Source organism: Vitis vinifera, chromosome 12 (genome assembly GCF_030704535.1).
Source record: "Vitis vinifera cultivar Pinot Noir 40024 chromosome 12, ASM3070453v1".
Classification (NCBI taxonomy): Eukaryota; Viridiplantae; Streptophyta; class Magnoliopsida; order Vitales; family Vitaceae; genus Vitis; species Vitis vinifera.
In genome coordinates, this window is record NC_081816.1 from 17,309,101 (window position 1) to 17,328,645 (window position 19,545).

Below are 19,545 nucleotides of genomic sequence, written 5' to 3' on the forward strand. Positions count from 1 at the left end.
AATTACAAGTTTTTCTAACTTTGATTGTGGAAAAAGTTGAGATGATAGGAGTGAATTTTTATATCATTTTATACTTGAAAATAATTTTTAAAAAAAAACATATTTTAAGTGAATATAATCAAGACTTTCAAAGGGAAAATGATTTTGTATTTAGGGGTGTTTGGTAAAGTTTAATACTTATTACTTATTGACTTAAGTTGACTTTAAATTAAATTATACTTAAATTATTGACTTAATATTTATTACTTAATTTTTACTTTAAGTATTAAGATTGTTTGATAAAAATTAACTTAAAACTTAATCTAAATCATCAAATTGACATATTTATCCTTATAAATTATAATTAGGGTAAAGGAGGTCAAGTAAATGTGGAGATCGTAGTGTAGCAAAGGAGATTGTGGAGGTAATTAAGACAAATGAGGGTTATTACTTAAGCATATAGGTTTTTTGAATAGGATCATACCTGTTTCGGCTCAATGCACTCACAAGTGAAGTGACCCTTGTTGCCATAGTTGTAGCATTTCAACTTGCTCTTATCTCTCTTAGCACACTTGAACTTCTTACATGCCCCAATCTTTCCTTTCTTTAAAGCATCATCAGATTTCTTATTTTTCTTAAAGAATTTTCTATTATGCTTAAAGTCAAAAGTTTTGCAAGAATTAGATTCAACTACATAAGATTGTTCATTAGGCTTAGCAACCTTAAGTCACTCGGCTTCCAATTCAAGATGGCGAACTATATCGTCAAGGTATTGACTCTCTCATTATGTGTTATGTTCACCATCATGTGTTCCCAACTTTTTGGTAGATATTTGATGACTGTCTTAACTTGTTGCTCATCAATGAAGACATGTCCAGATGTCTTAAGCTCTCTTATTATTCTTTTCATCTCCTTGAGATGTTGTTTCATTATATGGTTCGGTTGCATCTTGTAATTTCAAATTTCATTACAAATTCTCTCAACTTTGTAGCTGAAAGTCCATTATACTTTTCCTTTAAAGCTTCCCACATTTCATGAGCAGTTTGGTAGACCTCATACTCAATCAAGAGATCATCTTGCATATAGCTTAACAACGTAATGTGGGCCAAAGAGTTCTTTTTCTTCGAGGCCACATAAGCCTCTTAGAAATTCTATTATAGCCCATTAGAAATAGGAGAACCTTGTCTTGAGTCCATAGAGAAAATAAAGATAACAATGCTGAATGAAATGGACATGAGGATTTAGAATTAAAAGTTTTTCTAGGTTTGATTGTGGAAAAAGTTGAGATGATAGGAGTGAATTTTTATATCATTTTATACTTGAAAATAATTAAAAAGATTTTAAAAAAATATATATTCCAATGCTATGTTTGGTTCTCGAAAAATTTGAGAAAAAGTATGAGGGAAAGAAAAAAAAAAAAAAAGGAGAAAGAAAAGAAAAATCGAAGAAAAATAAAAAATAAATTCAAAATTAATAAATTATTTTTATATATTTCTTCAAATTCATTTTACTTAATTTCCTCATTGATATAAAGATTATACAATTTTAAAATGTATAAATTTTCAACTAATTATTTTAATTTTATTTAATTTTCTTTTGTATTTTCTATTGTAAAATCAAACATAAGAAAATCATTTTCTTTAACATTTTATTTTTCTTTTTTTAATACTTTTCAAGAACCAGACATAATTTAAAGGAATATTATAACTAAAACTTTGAAAGGGAAAATGATTGTGTATTTAGTGTTGAATTATTAACTTTTTTTTTTCCGGCTAATGAAAAAAAATGCAAATGGTTATAAATACTAAAAAATCTGCCTTTCCCATATTAATGGTTGAGATTGTTTCTCGATCATCTAAAAATTAGACTGGATGGGAGTATATTCCCTGGGATTAATTCAAATTGGAAGTGTAGAGGAAAAATGCATAGATGATAATATGTATTAATAGACTGCCTGGCTCTTGTTGCAAGGATATTTCTTCATATACAATATTTTTCATTTAATGAACCTTGAATAATTAATTTTGTTACTTATATAATTAATTAATAATTAAAAGAAAATAAATTTCTGCCTTAAAATTACTCATTCAATATAAATTAAATTAAAATAAAAAATAAACTTGCTAAAAACTTAAGTGGATAAATAAAATATAAAAACTTTTATAGAGAAAAAAATGAGGACTTACCTTATATGCTTTTGAATATGAAATTCGAGGTGATAAAAATATTTTAACTTCAATTTTTAAACTATTTTTAATAATTAAATAACTAAAATCCCTTTTTCTTTTTTCGTGTTTAATTTTTTTCATTAGTAGAAAGAACATGTAAGAAGGATTTTTCGGTTACCAAAAAAAAATGTGTAAGAAGTATCACGTTGATTATAAAAATACTTTATATGAAGGGAAATGTTTGTCTCCTTATAAAAATAAAATAAAATAAAATAAAATTCTTTAATTTTTTTTTAAGAGCACTCTTATATGGTGTTTGTTTGTTTGTCTTTATAAATAGTGTTTAATAGTGTTAAGTGATAGGTTATTTTTTTTATAATATTTTATTTCTATTAAATATGAAATAAAAAAAACTAATATATTACTTTTTCTATTTAGAAAAAGTCAAATATTTTTACTTTTTCTATTCAACAAAAAATTTATAATAAGTTATGAAAAAGTATAAAAATAAATAACCTAGAGTTTGAAAACAAATTACTTTAAACAAAAAATTAAAAAACCAAACATTCTTTTACTCTTGTCAATTGTCATCTCTCCCTCTCTCTTTAATTTTGTTAATAATTTTATTTTCATAATTAATTTTATCTAAAAAATTAAGTTCTTACAATATATATAACCAATTGGGATCAAGCCATGACATCTTGTTCAGGGGTAACCCGGTTGGTTATTGAATTTTAATTATTGATTTAGATAAGCATGGTAAGAAATGGTATGAGCCATGATAATTTAAAAAATATTCAATCACGCAAAAATACCACATGTATTTGGAAAATAAGCTACAAAAATCCATAATCCACATGTATCAATAATAACAAAAATCCATTTATACATGACTTTACTTAGCCTATATGCTTCTTCTGTAAAGTTTTATACTGATCAACACATATACGTCTTCTTCATGACTACTCCATCATATTCCTTAGTACATCACCTCAAAACTATATTGACGCTTAACAACTTAATTTTTTTACCTTCTTTCTTGAAAGTACTTTTAAGATTTTTCAAATTTGATGTTGATTTTTTAGAATAGTGGAACTAAGATAAAAAAAATAGATCTTGCAAATTTTCTTTAAAGTTTTTTATGTTTCACTCTAAAATGAATATTTCAAATCTTTTTCATATCAAAGTCTTAGGTATTTTAGTTGAATTAAATTAATAAAACTGAATTTAGAAAAACTTGAATTTTAAATAATTTTAAAAAATTTTATGGACAAAAATGTGAGCACCTCAAGCAATGTCTCTTCTAGATAGGCATCCTGTTTTGAGCGAGGTTGGCTTGAGTGATCTTATTTGGCCAAGCTTATCCGAGCGGTAAGCAGTGAGCGGCCTTAAATAGCTAACTGTTAAATGTCATTAATGTGTTAACATTGCAAGATAAATGCTAAAATAAAGAGGGGTTACAAAGGCTAGGTGGAGGTTACAAAACTCAAGCCTATATAAACAACAAGACAAGGAATGAAGGTATGAAAATTCTTTTCTTTAGTCCTTTGAACTGACTTTAACATTGAAGGGATTTAGTCGGAACAAGTCTGAGCCCACCTTTTTGCAAGATTGTGAGACTGGAAGGCAGAAGAACCAACAAAAAAATACCAATGGTGTTTAAGTTATAACTAAATTATGAATTGTATAACATTATTGTATTGTTCTAATATCAAACTCAAAACATACTTACCTAGGCTTCAAATTTTGTGTCTTCAAGTTGAACATGTTAACATAAGACTCATGATAGTGAATTAATCTCGGACTATTAATTTTTGGAGTGAAATTGTCAACCTGTCGTAATACACTAACAAAGTTAATACAATATATAAATAACTATAAAAAGATAATGTATATAAGCAAATAGTAAGAATTTTGGAAAATCTAAGTACCAAAATTGTACCTACCAAAGATCAAATTTGGGTCATTGAATGAAAGTACAAACATATGGACCTGGTTATGAACATATGTGACCAAATTATAAATAAACAAGATCAAGGTCCAATGCAATAAGATGATATAAGAGGTATAAAGTAATAACACTTGGATACAAAGCAATGAGAATTGAATTGCACATGTGATATCAACTAATTGATGATACTTTTTTATAGGTACCAAATTAATGCTCTAGCTAGGTGTAGTAATTTTATATGGTTTAATTATATGTTCATATCTAGAAAAAGATGTTTTATAATTACATTGAAAAGAAATTCATAAAGCTAAAACATATAACATTGCAATTCAAAGAATCTCATAAGTTACCAACTATTTAAAAAGAAGTCATAATCTTTCTCCTTTTTTTAGCTTTCTTGTTTCTTTCTCAACTCCTTTTTTCAACTTTAGTAATTTTGATCAAACCTGTACAAAGAGATCAAAATTTTTTTATGGATATACTTTTATTTTAATTCATTTTAATAGAAACTAAATTCCATATTTCAAAATTTAGAAAAAGAGTATCATACAATAAATGACAATCTATCTAAATTATCGATGTTGGTGGATTGAAGGGAGCTTAATTGGGCCTTGGGTTTGGGCTTGTACCCAGGTGGGTACCCATGTAACTTGTAGCAAAGGTCCACAGTATGCCTTTGTGAGCCTACAATGAGAACAGATCAGGAGATTACGTTTGGGCTTACTTTGAGAAGAGGAAGCTGCGACAGAGGGAGATGATGAGGGGGTGCTAAATGCCAGGGATTCAGATGAAGCAGGGGAACCAGATCCGATGGTGTGTTGTCGTTCTTCTTGAACAACAAGATTGAAAACCTTCACAACAAGGGGTAATGGATCAAGCATCAAAATCTACCTACGCATCCCAAAATAAGATTCGTTTAAGCCAATAAAAAATTGCATCACATATTCTTGTTGTTGATAATTCATACATGCTTTCATGCCACCACATTGACAAACGAGAACGGGTTGAAAATTTTTGAGTTCATCCCAAAGTATTTTCAAGCAAGTATAAAAAGTATTGATATCAAGGGAACCTTGAGATAAACAGTTCAACTGTTGCTTAATCTAAAAAATATGTGGGGCATTGCTCTGATGAAATCGATCATGTAGACCTGCCCAAACGGCTTGAGCATTGTCAAGGTAAAGTAGACTATCAACAATCTCTTTAGAAAGGGTATTGAGAATCCAAGAAGTGACCATATTGTTACATCTTGACCAAACCCCAACAAAAGGACAGTGCCCAAGTGCCAAAAAGCCCTCCCTTTTGCTGTTGAGGGATTCGAACCTTAAACCAAATAGGGTTCAACTCACTTATCATTAGGGCAAACTTGCCCGTTGTTAAATAATATGCACTAAACATATATATATATATATATATATTTAAACTCATTATATAAAGAAAATATTAAAAGAATATTTAAAAAGCAATTAATTATAATTAAATGCAAAAATTTATTTTAATTAATTACCAAAAATATAAAAATTATCATGATAATTTTTTTCATAGTGTTTTTAATATCATTAATAATTAATTAAATATTAAAAAATTGTACATATATTATAATTTATTTTATATTATTTAATATAATTGAATTAAATGGATCATAATTTTAATATTAATATATATTTTAAAATTAGACATATTATAATCAAATATCATAATATTATTATGAAATAATATATAATGTAATTTAATAATAAATGTACACTTATAAGATTCATATTTTTATTGAGGCATACGATATTATTATCCAATATGATAAATCATATTATACATATATCAAATTATTTAATAAAACAACTTAAAAATATCATTATACTTCTAATTATATTTTTATGCACTACTACAAAAATAGTTTATGGTGTCACTATTTACGGTGTCACTTTTAAAATAATGACACCATAGGGTTTATAATTAATAAAGGTGACACATCATATAAAAAATCTTCAATTGAGGTAGTTAGATGATATTAATTTTATATTTATAGTGTCATTTTTTGGGAAGTGACATCATATAAAATAAATTTTTTAAGTATTATACTATATAAAAATCCCATTGTTTCCATATCTCACCCACAATCCAAAAAATCTCAATATATAAATCCTATATATAAAATCATGATCTTCTTCAACCTTTTCTCTCACCCATCCATAGTCAACACGCTCAAAACCGACATTCTTCACTTTGTGGACTCCCAGGTAACCCAAAATCTCTTGGATCTATCATTTTTTTTTTCTTTTATTAATGCCATTATATTAATTGTTTCAACATCTTTGTATTATGGTTTTTGTGAATTGTGTTTTCTTGAGTTGTAGGGAAGAAAAATTTAGGTTTAATATTCTAGCATGGAAGAAAAAACTATAGATTAATTGATTTTTTTAATCTAAACCAAACACATGATCAAGTCCTTAAAAAAAAAGTGAAAAACAGGAAAAAATGAATGATTTTTAATATATATTTGTGTGAGAATGACAGGTATAGAATTTTTTTAAGATATACTATCACATAATCTTCATCCTTTCTAAAAAACGAGAGAGGAAAAAAAAAAGAATGATTTTTCTGTTTGTATCTAAGTGGGAATGAGATATAGAATTTCGTTGAGAGTATCCAACCCCAAAAGGACCAATCCGGGAAGGCATGTGTGGTATTGACGGGAGATGATAAGATGGAAATCATAACCATAGCCATGTTCTCTCTGTGTCTTTCTATCCTTTTCAATTAATTCATGGGCATAGATATTTTATTTAGTTTTTATATTTAGTTTATTTATAGTTTATTTAGTTTCTAAAATCCAATTAGTTAGATATTTTATTTGATTTTGTTTTTATATTTAAGTATTTGAGTTTTGGAAAGTTTTTATATTTTGTTAATAGGAATAGAAATTTTTATATTTTTTATTATTAGGAATTTCTATTTTGTTAAATTGTAAGTATCTATCTCAATAAGAGATTATTAATATTCAAATGAAAGTGATGAAAGAGAGTAAATATTTTAATGCTCAATTATATTTTAATGTTTTTTTTTTTTTTTACATAAGGGTTTATTTATGTTTTCAATTTTGAAGTTCCCTTTCCAAGTCCAGCAACAAAAGTAGTGTCCAACCTTAAAATGAGCATGTGTGGTATTAACGGGAGATGATAAGATGGAAATCATAACCATAGTCATGTTCTCTCTGTGTCTTTCTATCATCTTCAATTAATTCATGGGCATAGATATTTTATTTAGTTTTTATATTTAGTTTATTTATAGTTTATTTAGTTTCTAAAATCCAATTAGCTAGATATTTTATTTGATTTTATTTTTATATTTAAGTAGTTGAGTTTTGGAAAGTTTTTATATTTTGTTAATAGAAATAGAAATTTTATATTTTTTATTATTGGAATTTCTATTTTATTAAATTGTAAGTATCTATCTCAATAAGAGATTATTAATATTCAAATGAAAGTGATGAAAGAGAGTAAATATTTTAATGCTCAATTATATTTTAATGTTTTTTTTTTTACATAAGGGTTTATTTATGTTTTCAATTTTGAAGTTCCCTTTCCAAGTCCAACAACAAAAGTAGTGTCCAACCTTAAAATGGGCATGTGTGGTATTGACAGGAAATGATAAGATGGAAATCATAACCATAGTCATGTTCTATCTGTGTCTTTCTATCCTCTTCAATTAATTCATGGGCATAGATATTTTATTTAGTTTTTATATTTAGTTTATTTATAGTTTATTTAGTTTCTAAAATCCAATTAGCTAGATATTTTATTTGATTTTGTTTTTATATTTAAGTAGTTGAGTTTTGGAAAGTTTTTATATTTTGTTAATAGAAATATATATGAGGACTTAAAGGGTTTATATTTAGGTAGTGCTTGAGCCAAGGAAAATGATAGTCCACTATCTTGACCCTATGCATCACAAACCATGTGAGGACTTAAAGGATATCGTAAACATGTAAGTTCTTCCTATTATTTTTCATAGTATTATTTTTAAATAAAAAAAAATACATTCACCTCAAACACATTTTTTTTATTATTTATATATATTAAAACATATAACATTTACCTATTTTAAAAATGTACCCATTGAACTTATTTACATAGGGCTCTTCGAATATCTACAAAGAAAACATCTAAGAGGGAGCCATCTTAGCAACTAGTGCAGGTGACATCCAAAAATTTTTCTTTACACATTAGCTTATGCATTTGCACCATTTATATATGTGAGTACTAATGTTATTTTATAATTGATCGATTAGTGTCCAAGACAAGAAAGAGGGTTCGAATGTAGCTACTTTGTTATGAGATTCATTAAAGATATAATTTTTGATCCTACAATTATTGCTTCAAAGGTATTACTTATTTAATGAATTGTACATAGTTTTAGGCTTCCAAATGTTATGCATTTTAATGTTATTTTCTTATTCGATTTCAGTTTGGTAATAAAAAAAACATATTCTCAAGTAGAATTCGATGAAATTAGAGGAGAATGGGCTACTTTTGTGCTACAACTAATCATGAATCATGTTGATGCATCATGATCACCATGCATGGTGAGTCCCTTAGCTACTACATGAATTTTTCCATAGGTATTGTATAGTAATGCTTATTCTTTGAATAATGTTTCTATTTGAAAAAAAAAATTAATTCTTAGATTTGTTCATTTATGATAACATAGATCCATGTTTATTTTCTTCAATAAAAATCTCTAAAACTCATTAAATTTTGAAATGCAGGTATACACTCTTGGGAGGGTGAAATGGAGAATAAAAAGAAAGAAGAAGGCAACAAGATTTTGGGTTTTTAAATGCAACTCTTATGTCATACGTTGTAGGACATAAACATTACTTTAATTGCAACTGAGAAATTTAGATTTTTAGATGGGACTTCTATGTCATTTTATGGTTAGCCGGTTTTATGCTTATGAAATGGAGGTATACATGAATCTTGGGATCTTTAACATTTCTAAATCATGTTTTGGTATGTATTCACTCTTCTTTCTTAGTTTTGATGGGTTTGATATGTTGGACGTACTATCCTTTTGTGAACATTTGATATACAAATATTATTAGATGATCAATGTATTATGAGTTATTCTAGAAACATTACAGAAAAATGAGTTAAATATAATATGATTGTTATATTTATGGACAAAATATAAACAGGTTAATCTTATTAATTCATAAGCATTACAAAAATCAACAACTAAAACCAATCATATATTCCACAATAATTTACAATGATGGGATACCATAACTCAAAGGTGATGCATTTAATGTGACATCATAACTCAAAGATGATGTATTTGATGTGACATCCTATCATCACTAGAAATATATGGTGTCACTTCTGAATGGGTCACCATTTATCTACTTTGGTGTCACTTCCAAATACGTCACCAATTGGTACCCTCTATGGTGTCAGTGGAGAAGGTGACGCTATGTTGTAGTGACACCTTATGTTTATGGTGACTCGTTATAAATGTCACCATATACCTTTTTCCTTGTAGTGATGAAGTTTTTCTTATATTTTTTTTTTATAAATTTTGATCAATTTTAGGTTTATCGATATTTTTTTTCCAAAATATCTGTCGATATATCTCCGATTTATCCAATATATCCATAAAATAGAAGTACCAATATATTCATAATTACCGATATTTTCATCCTTGTTCACCACTATGCAAGAAAAAAGGGTTGCTAGTGTTATCCATGGAATAAAAAGAATCATTTTGAGCCATGGTTCTAGTGGAAGAATGAGGTGTGAGTGGTTGGAATCGGTTTGTGTTGTTACCACGAGTCATTTTGACAAAAAGATGAAAGAGCAACAGAAGGAAGATGCTCTAATACCATATTACAAGGAGAAAATGGAAAGAGAAAAACACATTCTCATTTCATTGTGTTGAAAAACAATAGTGTGAAGGTATAAAAATATATATAATAGAGTGCTCTACCTTACATTTCCAAACAAGGTTGTACAACTCAGCACTTATTTTAACAAGCTATATCTAGAATATTCTATACTAATATAGTTGTTGTAACAAAAAAATGCTAGTATGCTAAAATAGTGGTACCAGAGTGGAGAAGATGGTTAACAGAGATGCTATGGTTAGCTATGAGTGCCACGACTTGGGGGCGCAGGGACATTGGCAGATGACTGTGGAGGTGATGGAAAGGATGAATGGTGCGTGGCAGTGGGTGTTAGAGATGGTTTTAGAGTTGAAAGTTGTCGAAATTGGATATATAAAGAAGTTGCAATGGTAAAGGTGGATTGTGTCCATGATTGAGGGGAAGATGGTGGTGATTAACACTACCCCTCCAATGATTAGTAGGTCGCTCCCCTTCCACTCTTTCTTTTTCTCTTTTATTTTGCTAGAAATTCCATTTCCTTTTCAAAATCTCAAATTCCTTTTTTTTTCCTCAAAAATAAATAATGTGAAGACAAAATAAAATACAATAATAATAATAATACAAATAAAAGTATATGAACCAAGAGTAAGAGGGCGTAAAATTTCTAATTTAATTTACTTAAAATTTTATGAATAAGAGGGTATTTGGTAAAACTTATTACTTATTATTTAATGACTTAAGTTGAGAACTTAAATTGTTGACTTAAAACATATTATTTAATTATTATTTTAAGTATTAAGGTTATTTGATAAAATTAACTTAAAAAATATTTTAAATTATCAAATTTACATATTTATTCTCATAAATTATAATTAGGGCAAAAAAAGTCAAGTAATAATGGAGGTCATGGAGTAGCAAAGGAGATCGCGGAGGTAATTTAGGTAAATGGAGATTAAAAAAAAGGTAAAATAAATATTTGAACTTAAGAATAAGTTAGTTGTTATTTACTTTAAGTCATATCATTAAGTTATTTTACCAAACATACTTAATTTTCTTAATGACTTAAATTAAGTTATTAAATCACTTTTAAGTTATTAAGTTAATTTACCAAACACCCACTAAAAATGGGCCTAAAATTTTTGGATAAAAAGATCCTAAGACCAATTTTGGAGTTTATAGACTTTACAATTTCTTTGTAACATTACATTAATTTGTTATAAATTTAAAACCTTCTGTAACTTTATAATCCATTGTTACTTATAATATTTTAACTTATAAAGTAAATATCTATGATTAATTCACTTATTTATTTGTTGTCAAGGTTTGAAATGTCAATAAATACAGATATATCGAATACTTAGATTTTACGAATATATCGAAAATATTAGTAAAATAATGATGGATATTTTGAAAAAAATATTGATGGAGCAAAAATTATTAAAAATTCATTAAAATGCTTAGAAAATCTTTTAAAAAATAATAAAATAAGCAAAAACACACGTATTAAAGTTATTTTATAAGTGTAATTGACGTATATAAAATCAAAGATAATGTTTATCAATTCTGTAAGAAAATATTAACTTAAATTCCTTTAAAAATATTTGTATTCATTTATTTTAAAAATTAAAAACTACTTTTATTAAAACATGTTTTATTACATTTTAAATAAAAAATTAAATCAATTTACATAAAATATTTTATTTGAGATTTAATTTCTAAAATTTTGTTACAAATTTGTGGTGACAATTTCTTTGCTATTAACATTAATTTATTTAAATAACTAAAATAATTAAAAATGATATTAGTAATTTATTTTATTAAATTTATTTTAATTTATCAAATTTTAGAACTTCATTAGTTTTTTTATATTTTAGCAATTTTTGAATAAATTTATATTTTTAATATTTTGAAATAAAAACATTTAAAATTAAATAAAATTAGAAGGATAAAAACAAAAAAATTAAAGTGAAGTGATAATAATTTTTTAAAATAGGATTAATGAGACAAATACGAAATATAATTAAAAATAAAAGGATAATATAAAATAAAAGGCTGATATAAATTTAAAATTAAAGATAAATTGGAAAAAATAATTGAAAAAACATCAATACATTGTTTTTTTTAAAATAAATAAATAAATAAATAGGCCTTTGAAAAATTTGGCAATTTTTTTTTAAAAACACCGATTTTTTGGTGATTTTTTGCTGTGTTGTTCCCCACTTACATGTGCTCTCCAGTTGTGATATTTTTGGTCAAAATTTGGGAATTCATTGAAATATGCCAAAATCGCCCATTATTGGGTGACTTTTTGTCCGACCAATTATCGGTGGCCAATTTCGTTTGGGCCAACATTGATAACTGGTTTTTTTTCGAAATTTTTAAACCCTGTTTGTTATGAAATCTTCATATTTTAAAGCTAATTGTCTCTTCTCAATAATCCAGGTGAGGACATGTCATATGAGACCTTTGTGGGATCTTTTTATCCCTAGTATACAGTCCAAATAACTTTGTTAATTGCAATTATATTTAAACAAATTATAATTTCACCAATGAATAATAGATATATTAGTGAGTTCCCTAATTACATGTTAATCATTCTATTAACAAATATTCCTTATAACTTTATTGGGTTGGACCAAGATGATTATCATTACCAAACCTTGCAAGCATGTCACCTCTTATAATTAGACCTTCGAGAAACAATTTAGAAATTCCTAATACACAACATATTATATAAATATATAAACCTTGTAAAAATTCTTTCTAAATTGACTGGTTAGTATTTCAATCCAATTTATAAGTGACACAATCTTGAATATGCCCTCCCACTAATACACACACACACATATATATATATATATATAATATGTCTAAAACTTCAAAATGAAAGCCCAAAATGTCTATATTTAGTTTGCTATTAAACATTAATAATTGAAAATATGAAAGTTATATAAATTCAAATATAAAACTCAATAACATTGACCCTTAATTCAAAGAATTTTATGTAATATTAAAAAAAAAAAATCAATCCTAACATGACTAGAAGAGATCCGAGAGTTGTTCAGCAATTGTCTAGTTCTGTGATTATTATCATACAATCACCTGTGAAGTTTATTAAAAGTCTCCACTTTAGTGATTGAGATTCATTACTCTATTAGATACATTAGTACAAGTCATGACAACTTTTAATAAATATATTGTCTATGAGAAGTTTATAGGTTGTGAACATATTTTAAGATTATAAGGAAATCAAAAATCATATCTTATAATTAGTAATCTTATTTTTATACAATATAAATATAAGGGAAAATATCATCAATTGTGACATATATACTTTGTAATCATGAAATGCATAAAAAAATTATTGTCTATTGCATAAGGGTATACAATTCTTTCACATAAATAAGAACATTCAAGAAAAATGATTTAATATGCCCTTACACTCCGGCCTTGCAACTTACATAATGCTTGCTCAATCTCTCCGAACCTAGCTTCCTTTATAATTATGTTAGCAAATAAATGACAAAATAATGTGACCCAAAGAGTTTGCTCAAGGTTAATTTTCTACAAAATTAAACTAGTAGTTGACTACATTTTTTATTTTTGAAAAAAAAAATAGCAAGAATTTAATCAATTTATTTTCAAAATAATCTCTAATTTGGAAAAGTGCCCTTCACTTTTTAAAATAAAAAAAATACAATCTTTTTTAATAGAAGTATTATTCATGGAACTTTTTACATTCATTCACATTAATACACATTTTTCAAAAATTAGGACATTTTTATTCATTTAAAATTTTAATTACAACTTTAAACCAATAGAGATTAGTTTTACAAAGTTTGGCCTAAACATGGGAAAAGTGTAACCTATTCTATCTCTTTCTCGAGGGAATATAAATAATATTTTTAGTGCTTGTTGTATGTTAAAATTAAAGAATGTAGAACCACTCACCTTTTGCATAAACCTTCAACCTAGACTTTGATATGATACTTGGTATCTCTTATGTGGTCCTATTGCATTATACTTTAATCTTATTGCTTTCTACTTTGGTTTTATTATCTTATGTCTTGGTCCCATTTATTTATAATATGATTTCATATATCTGTACCTTTATCCAACAATTTTATTAAACACTTTAAATGATCTAGATTTGAATTTTACTAGGCATTGATTTAGTAATATAGAATTTTCTAAAATTCTTACTTTTTTCTAGTATGAATTATCTTTTTATATGGTATTAACTTTATTAGTGTATTACAATGGGTTGACAATTTTGTTCCTAAGATTAATAATTTGAGGCTACTTTTCTACAATGAGTCTTATACTAACATAGTCAAGTTGAAAACACAAAATTTGAAGCTTAGGCATAAACACATTTTGAGTTTGAAATTAAAAACGATAAAATGGTGTTATGATATGAGTAATTTAGTTGTAACTTAAATGGCTAGGTAGTTTCTCAAAAAAATTTTCCCAATGATCAATACTTGTATTAATTTAATGAAATAACAAATATAGGTAATTTAGAATTGTACCTTGCGATTAGGCTGATAAATTTGAACTCCACCAAAAGGATCTTAGAATTCCAAATCCTCTAAAGCACCATGAATCTTTCTCTAACGTTCTCCAAAAAATGATGAACTCAAAACGAGTGGGCGTTTATCATTTTTTTTTTTTGGGTTTTTTTTTATCACACAACTTAATATATTGAAAACTTGTATTCTCATCCCATCATGCGAAAAACATTGAGAAAAAAAAACTTTTTAATACTACGAAGAAAAAAAATAACTGACTTATTTTGAATTTTGAAAAACATGGGAGAGAATATCTCTCCCCATGATCCCCACTTAAAAAGTGTTTCTTAGGGAATACAAGTAAGTGTGTTCTTCACCACATTGTATCAAAAAATATTTTAAATAATCAAATTATAAAATAAATTAATCAAATCAAGATTGTGTGAAATTAATTTAGAATTCAAAATTCCAAACTAATAAAATCAACCCAACATAAAAAAATGTTCATATAATTTTAATGGAGCCGTTGAGAGGAACTATAGACATTATAATTTTAAGCTCCAATAATTTTGACAATTAATTAACAACTTAATTAAAAAATCAAAATTATTAATTCCAAAATTACTCCACTAAAAATTTGGAAATGCACTCTTTAAATTATAAAATTAAATATATTCAAAGGATTTGAATTGCCCATTGATATAGTCACTACATATGAGTCAATCCTCCATAAACGGTTCATAATTAAAGCTAGGTTTTTCCGTTAACCTCTTTAATTATATCTTTTTCCTTAAGTGCCATTGGTTCTCTAATGAATAATATATTTATGGTCTAATCATAAATAGAGCGCTCTTATCATTCAAGGCCCGAACCAATACTTATGGGAACCGTCCATCTGACTTCTTAACGAAGGAATGGATTTCATCTTGTATATTAATATTCCCGGCTATTTATTTTATTATACTTCCAATACACCAAGAATTTGACACTATGTATTTGTGTCATTACCCAATATGTCAAAAAATACAATACAATAAATAGGAGTCTATTAATCACTCAGAATTAAGATCAATGCATATATGACCATCATTGATTAATATTGAATGCTCTATATTATAACGGAATTTATTAGAGATTCCGTGTTCCAGTCCTATATAATCAAATTATATAAAACGCTTTCATTCTAATAATCTCATTATTAATAATCCGGATAAGATCATTTCATTCAGAATGTAATGAACTGTGCTAGTAATTTTAAATTAAAGATCCCAACTTTAATTTTTAATTACGAACATATTAGATTATTTTACTTTAAATATTATCCTCTTGTATATAACACTTATATACAATATTTAAAGTTACAATTAAATAATCTAGGGTTTTCGATATTTATAAAGCATCTATAACATGCCTGCAACAATAATATTGAAATAATTCCTTAAAAAAATATTAATAATAAGCAAAATACAAAACATCTCATTTGTTTATGGGCACATATTCCAACATTAATGTGAAAAGTGTAGCCTACCTATTTGGACCCTTCCTCGAGGGGAAATGAATCATATATTTAATTGTTTGTTTTATACTAAAATGACAGAAATCTTGAAACCATCAATTGTTGCCTCGAGCTTCAATAAAGGCCAACCACAAATCATACAAAAACGACAGGTAGAAGAAAATAGACTGAACCAGCAAAGCTATGACGTCAGTTCCTCGCCCGCCAAGACTATTGAAAGGTCGTTTATAACACGTTCAGCCTCATCCCACCACAAAGCCCTCAACACATCCAATATTTTTCTCTCTTTGCAGTAATCGCTGGTTGGTGATGAAGCAAACAGAGCTTGTCTTCATCCCATCTCCTGGGATCGGCCACCTTGCGGCCACCGTGGAGATTGCGAAGCTGCTTACTCAGCGAGACCCCCGATTCTCAATCACAATCTTCATCATCAAGTTTCCGTTTTGGTCCGATGATATTTCTATGACCTCCGACTCTGATTCCATACGTTACCTCACACTTCCTCCTGTAGAGGTGAGCCCCAGAGCGACAGAGCCAGCTCTCTTGATGTCTGAATTCCTCGAAGCTCAGATACCACTCCTCAGAGACGCCGTCCAGGAGCTCACACTCTCCAACTCGGTTCGGCTCGCTGGGTTTGTGGTTGATATGTTCAGCACCTCCATGATTGATGTGGCCGATGAGTTCGGGGTGCCTTCCTATCTCTTCTACACTTCCAGCGCCGCTTTTCTTGGCTTCAAATTCCATCTTCAGTTCCTCCATGATTACGAGGACTTGGATTTCAATGAGTTCAAGGACTCGGATGCTGAGTTGGAGGTTCCGAGTTTTGCTAACTCGGTTCCAGTTAAGGTCTTCCCTTCTGTGATGTTTGACAAGGAAGGCGGTGGGACAGAGATGTTTCTGTATAACACGAGGAGATTCAGACAAGTCAAGGGTATTATGGTAAATACATTTGTTGAGCTCGAATCCCATGCTATTCAGTCATTTTCTGGCAGTACAATACCGCCGGTGTACCCCGTTGGACCAGTACTCAACACGCAAGGGGGGTCTGTTGGGGGTCGTCAAGATGCTACTGCCGTCATGAGCTGGCTTGATGATCAGCCTCCATCGTCAGTGGTATTCCTGTGCTTTGGGAGCATGGGAGGCTTTGGTGGGGATCAGGTCAAAGAGATAGCACATGGGCTAGAACGAAGCGGGCATCGCTTCCTGTGGTCCCTTCGCCAACCCCCACCGAAGGGTAAAATAGAATCTCCAAGCAATTATGCAAATGTGGAGGAAGTTCTACCAGAAGGGTTCTTACACCGGACAGCCAGGATTGGAAAGGTGATTGGATGGGCTCCACAAGTAGCTATTTTGGCCCACTCAGCGGTTGGAGGATTTGTATCTCATTGTGGATGGAATTCTACCCTAGAAAGTATATATTATGGTGTTCCTGTAGCCACATGGCCGATGTTTGCCGAACAACAAATCAATGCGTTTCAAATGGTGAAAGATTTGGGATTAGCTGTAGAAATTAAAATGGATTATAATAAGGATAGTAGCTATATTGTAAGTGCTCAGGAGATTGAAATTGGATTAAAGAATCTAATGAATATTGACAATGAAGTGAGGAAGAAGAGGGAAGAAATGAAAAAGATAAGTAAAAAAGTGATGATAGAGGGTGGATCCTCACACTTTTCCTTGGGCCATTTTATTGAAGACATGATGGTCAACATTCCATGTAAGCAACAAAGTGATATATAATGTACTGTTATTATCGAGGTGAATAAAACTATCGAGAATTGAACCTTGAATCGCTAAAACTCTATTTCTTTTATACATAATGAGTATGAGAATATGTTCAATTTGTCTGTTATTAATGTTGGATAGAGAACTATTCATTTGAGGTGGTCATTTAACCTATTTTGAAATTATGTTTACCTTCTTTTCCACAAGTATGATATTGTACTAGCAAATATTATTGTTTTTGAAAATATTTTGCGGAGTTACACGTAGACTTAATGTGGAAAAGAGTAACTAGTCAATTCATATCAAGACATGTAAGAGAATAGAGTCTGGAAATTCTATTATAGCCCATCAGAAATAGGAGAAACTTGTCTTGAGTCCATAGGGAAAATAAAGATGATGATGCTGAATGAAATGGACATGAGGATTTAGAATTAAAAGTTTTTCTAGGTTTGCTTGTGAAAAAAGTTGAGATGATAGGAGTGAATTTTTATATCATTTTATACTTGAAAATAATTAAAAAGATTTAAAAAAAATATATATTTCAAGGCTATGTTTGGTTTTCAAAAAATTTGAGGAAAAGTATGAGGGAAAGAAAATAAAAAAAAAAAGTGAAAGAAAAAAAAAGTCGAAAGAAAATAAAAAATAAATTCAAAATTAATAAATTATTTTTATATATTTCTTCAAATTCATTTTACTTATTTTCCTCCTTCGTGTAAAGATTATATAATTTTAAAATGTATAAATTTTCAACTAATTATTTTAATTATATTTAATGTTCTTTCGTATTTTCCTCGGTGAAATGAAACATAAGAAAATCATTTTCTTTAATGTTTTTTTTTTCTTTTCTTAATATTTTCCATGAACCAAACATAGCTTAAAGGAATATTACAATTAAAACTTTGAAAGGGAAAATGATTGTGTATTTAGTGTTGAATTATTAACATAATTTTCTTTTCTTTTTTTGGGCTAATGAAAAAAAAATGCAAATGGTTATAAATACTAAAAAAATCTGCCTTTCCCATATTAATGGTTGAGATTGTTTCTCGATCATCTAAAAATTAGACTGGATGGGGGTATATTCCCTGGGATTAATTCCAATTGGAAGTGTAGAGGAAAAATGCATAGATGATAATATGTATTAATAGACTGCCTGTCTCTTGTTGCAAGGATATTTATTCATATATAATATTTTTCATTTAATGAACCTTGTATAATTAATTTTGTTACTTATATAATTAATTAATAATTAAAAGAAAATCATTTTCAGCCTTAAAATTACTCATTCAAGATAAATTAAATTAAAATAAAAAATAAACTTGCTAAAAACTTAAGTGGATAAATAAAATATAAAAACTTTTATAGAGAAAAAATGAGGACTTACCTTATGTGATTTTGAATATGAAATTCGAAGTGATAAAAAAATTTTAACTTCAATTTTTAAACTAATTTTAATAATTATATAACTAAAATCCTTTTTTATTTTTTAATGATTAATTTTTTTCATTAGTAGAAAGAACATGTAAGAAGGTTTTTTCGGTTTCAAAAAGAATATTGTGTAAAAAGTATTATGTTGATTATAAGGGAAATGTTTGTCTCCTTACAAAAAAAAAAAAAAAAATTGCTTTAAATTTTAGGTGTTTGTTTGTTGTTGTTACTGTTGTTTTTTTTATTTTTTTTTTATTTTATATATTTTTAACTTAACTTTAAATAGAACTTTAAACTAAATAGTGCTTAATAGTATTAAGTGTTAGATTATTTTTTTATAATATTTTATTTCTATTAAATATGAAATAATAAAGAAAAACTAATATATTATT

The 19,545-nt window shown here is 27.7% G+C and overlaps 1 protein-coding gene and 1 long non-coding RNA gene across 2 annotated transcripts; both read left to right on the plus strand.

Annotated features, from left to right (window-relative positions):
- Positions 1-7,837: 7,837 nt before the first annotated feature.
- LOC132254776 (uncharacterized) lies at positions 7,838-9,110 on the plus strand. The gene is made up of 3 exons (XR_009467148.1): positions 7,838-8,082; positions 8,387-8,680; positions 8,864-9,110. It is a non-coding gene; the product is annotated as an uncharacterized LOC132254776 (long non-coding RNA).
- Positions 9,111-16,227: 7,117 nt separating this feature from the next.
- LOC100253734 (anthocyanidin 3-O-glucosyltransferase 2) lies at positions 16,228-17,793 on the plus strand. The gene has a single exon (XM_002264177.5). It carries the CDS (start codon positions 16,313-16,315, stop codon positions 17,741-17,743), a length of 1,431 nt encoding a protein of 476 aa, XP_002264213.2. The 5' UTR covers positions 16,228-16,312; the 3' UTR covers positions 17,744-17,793.
- The last annotated feature ends 1,752 nt before the right edge of the window (positions 17,794-19,545 follow it).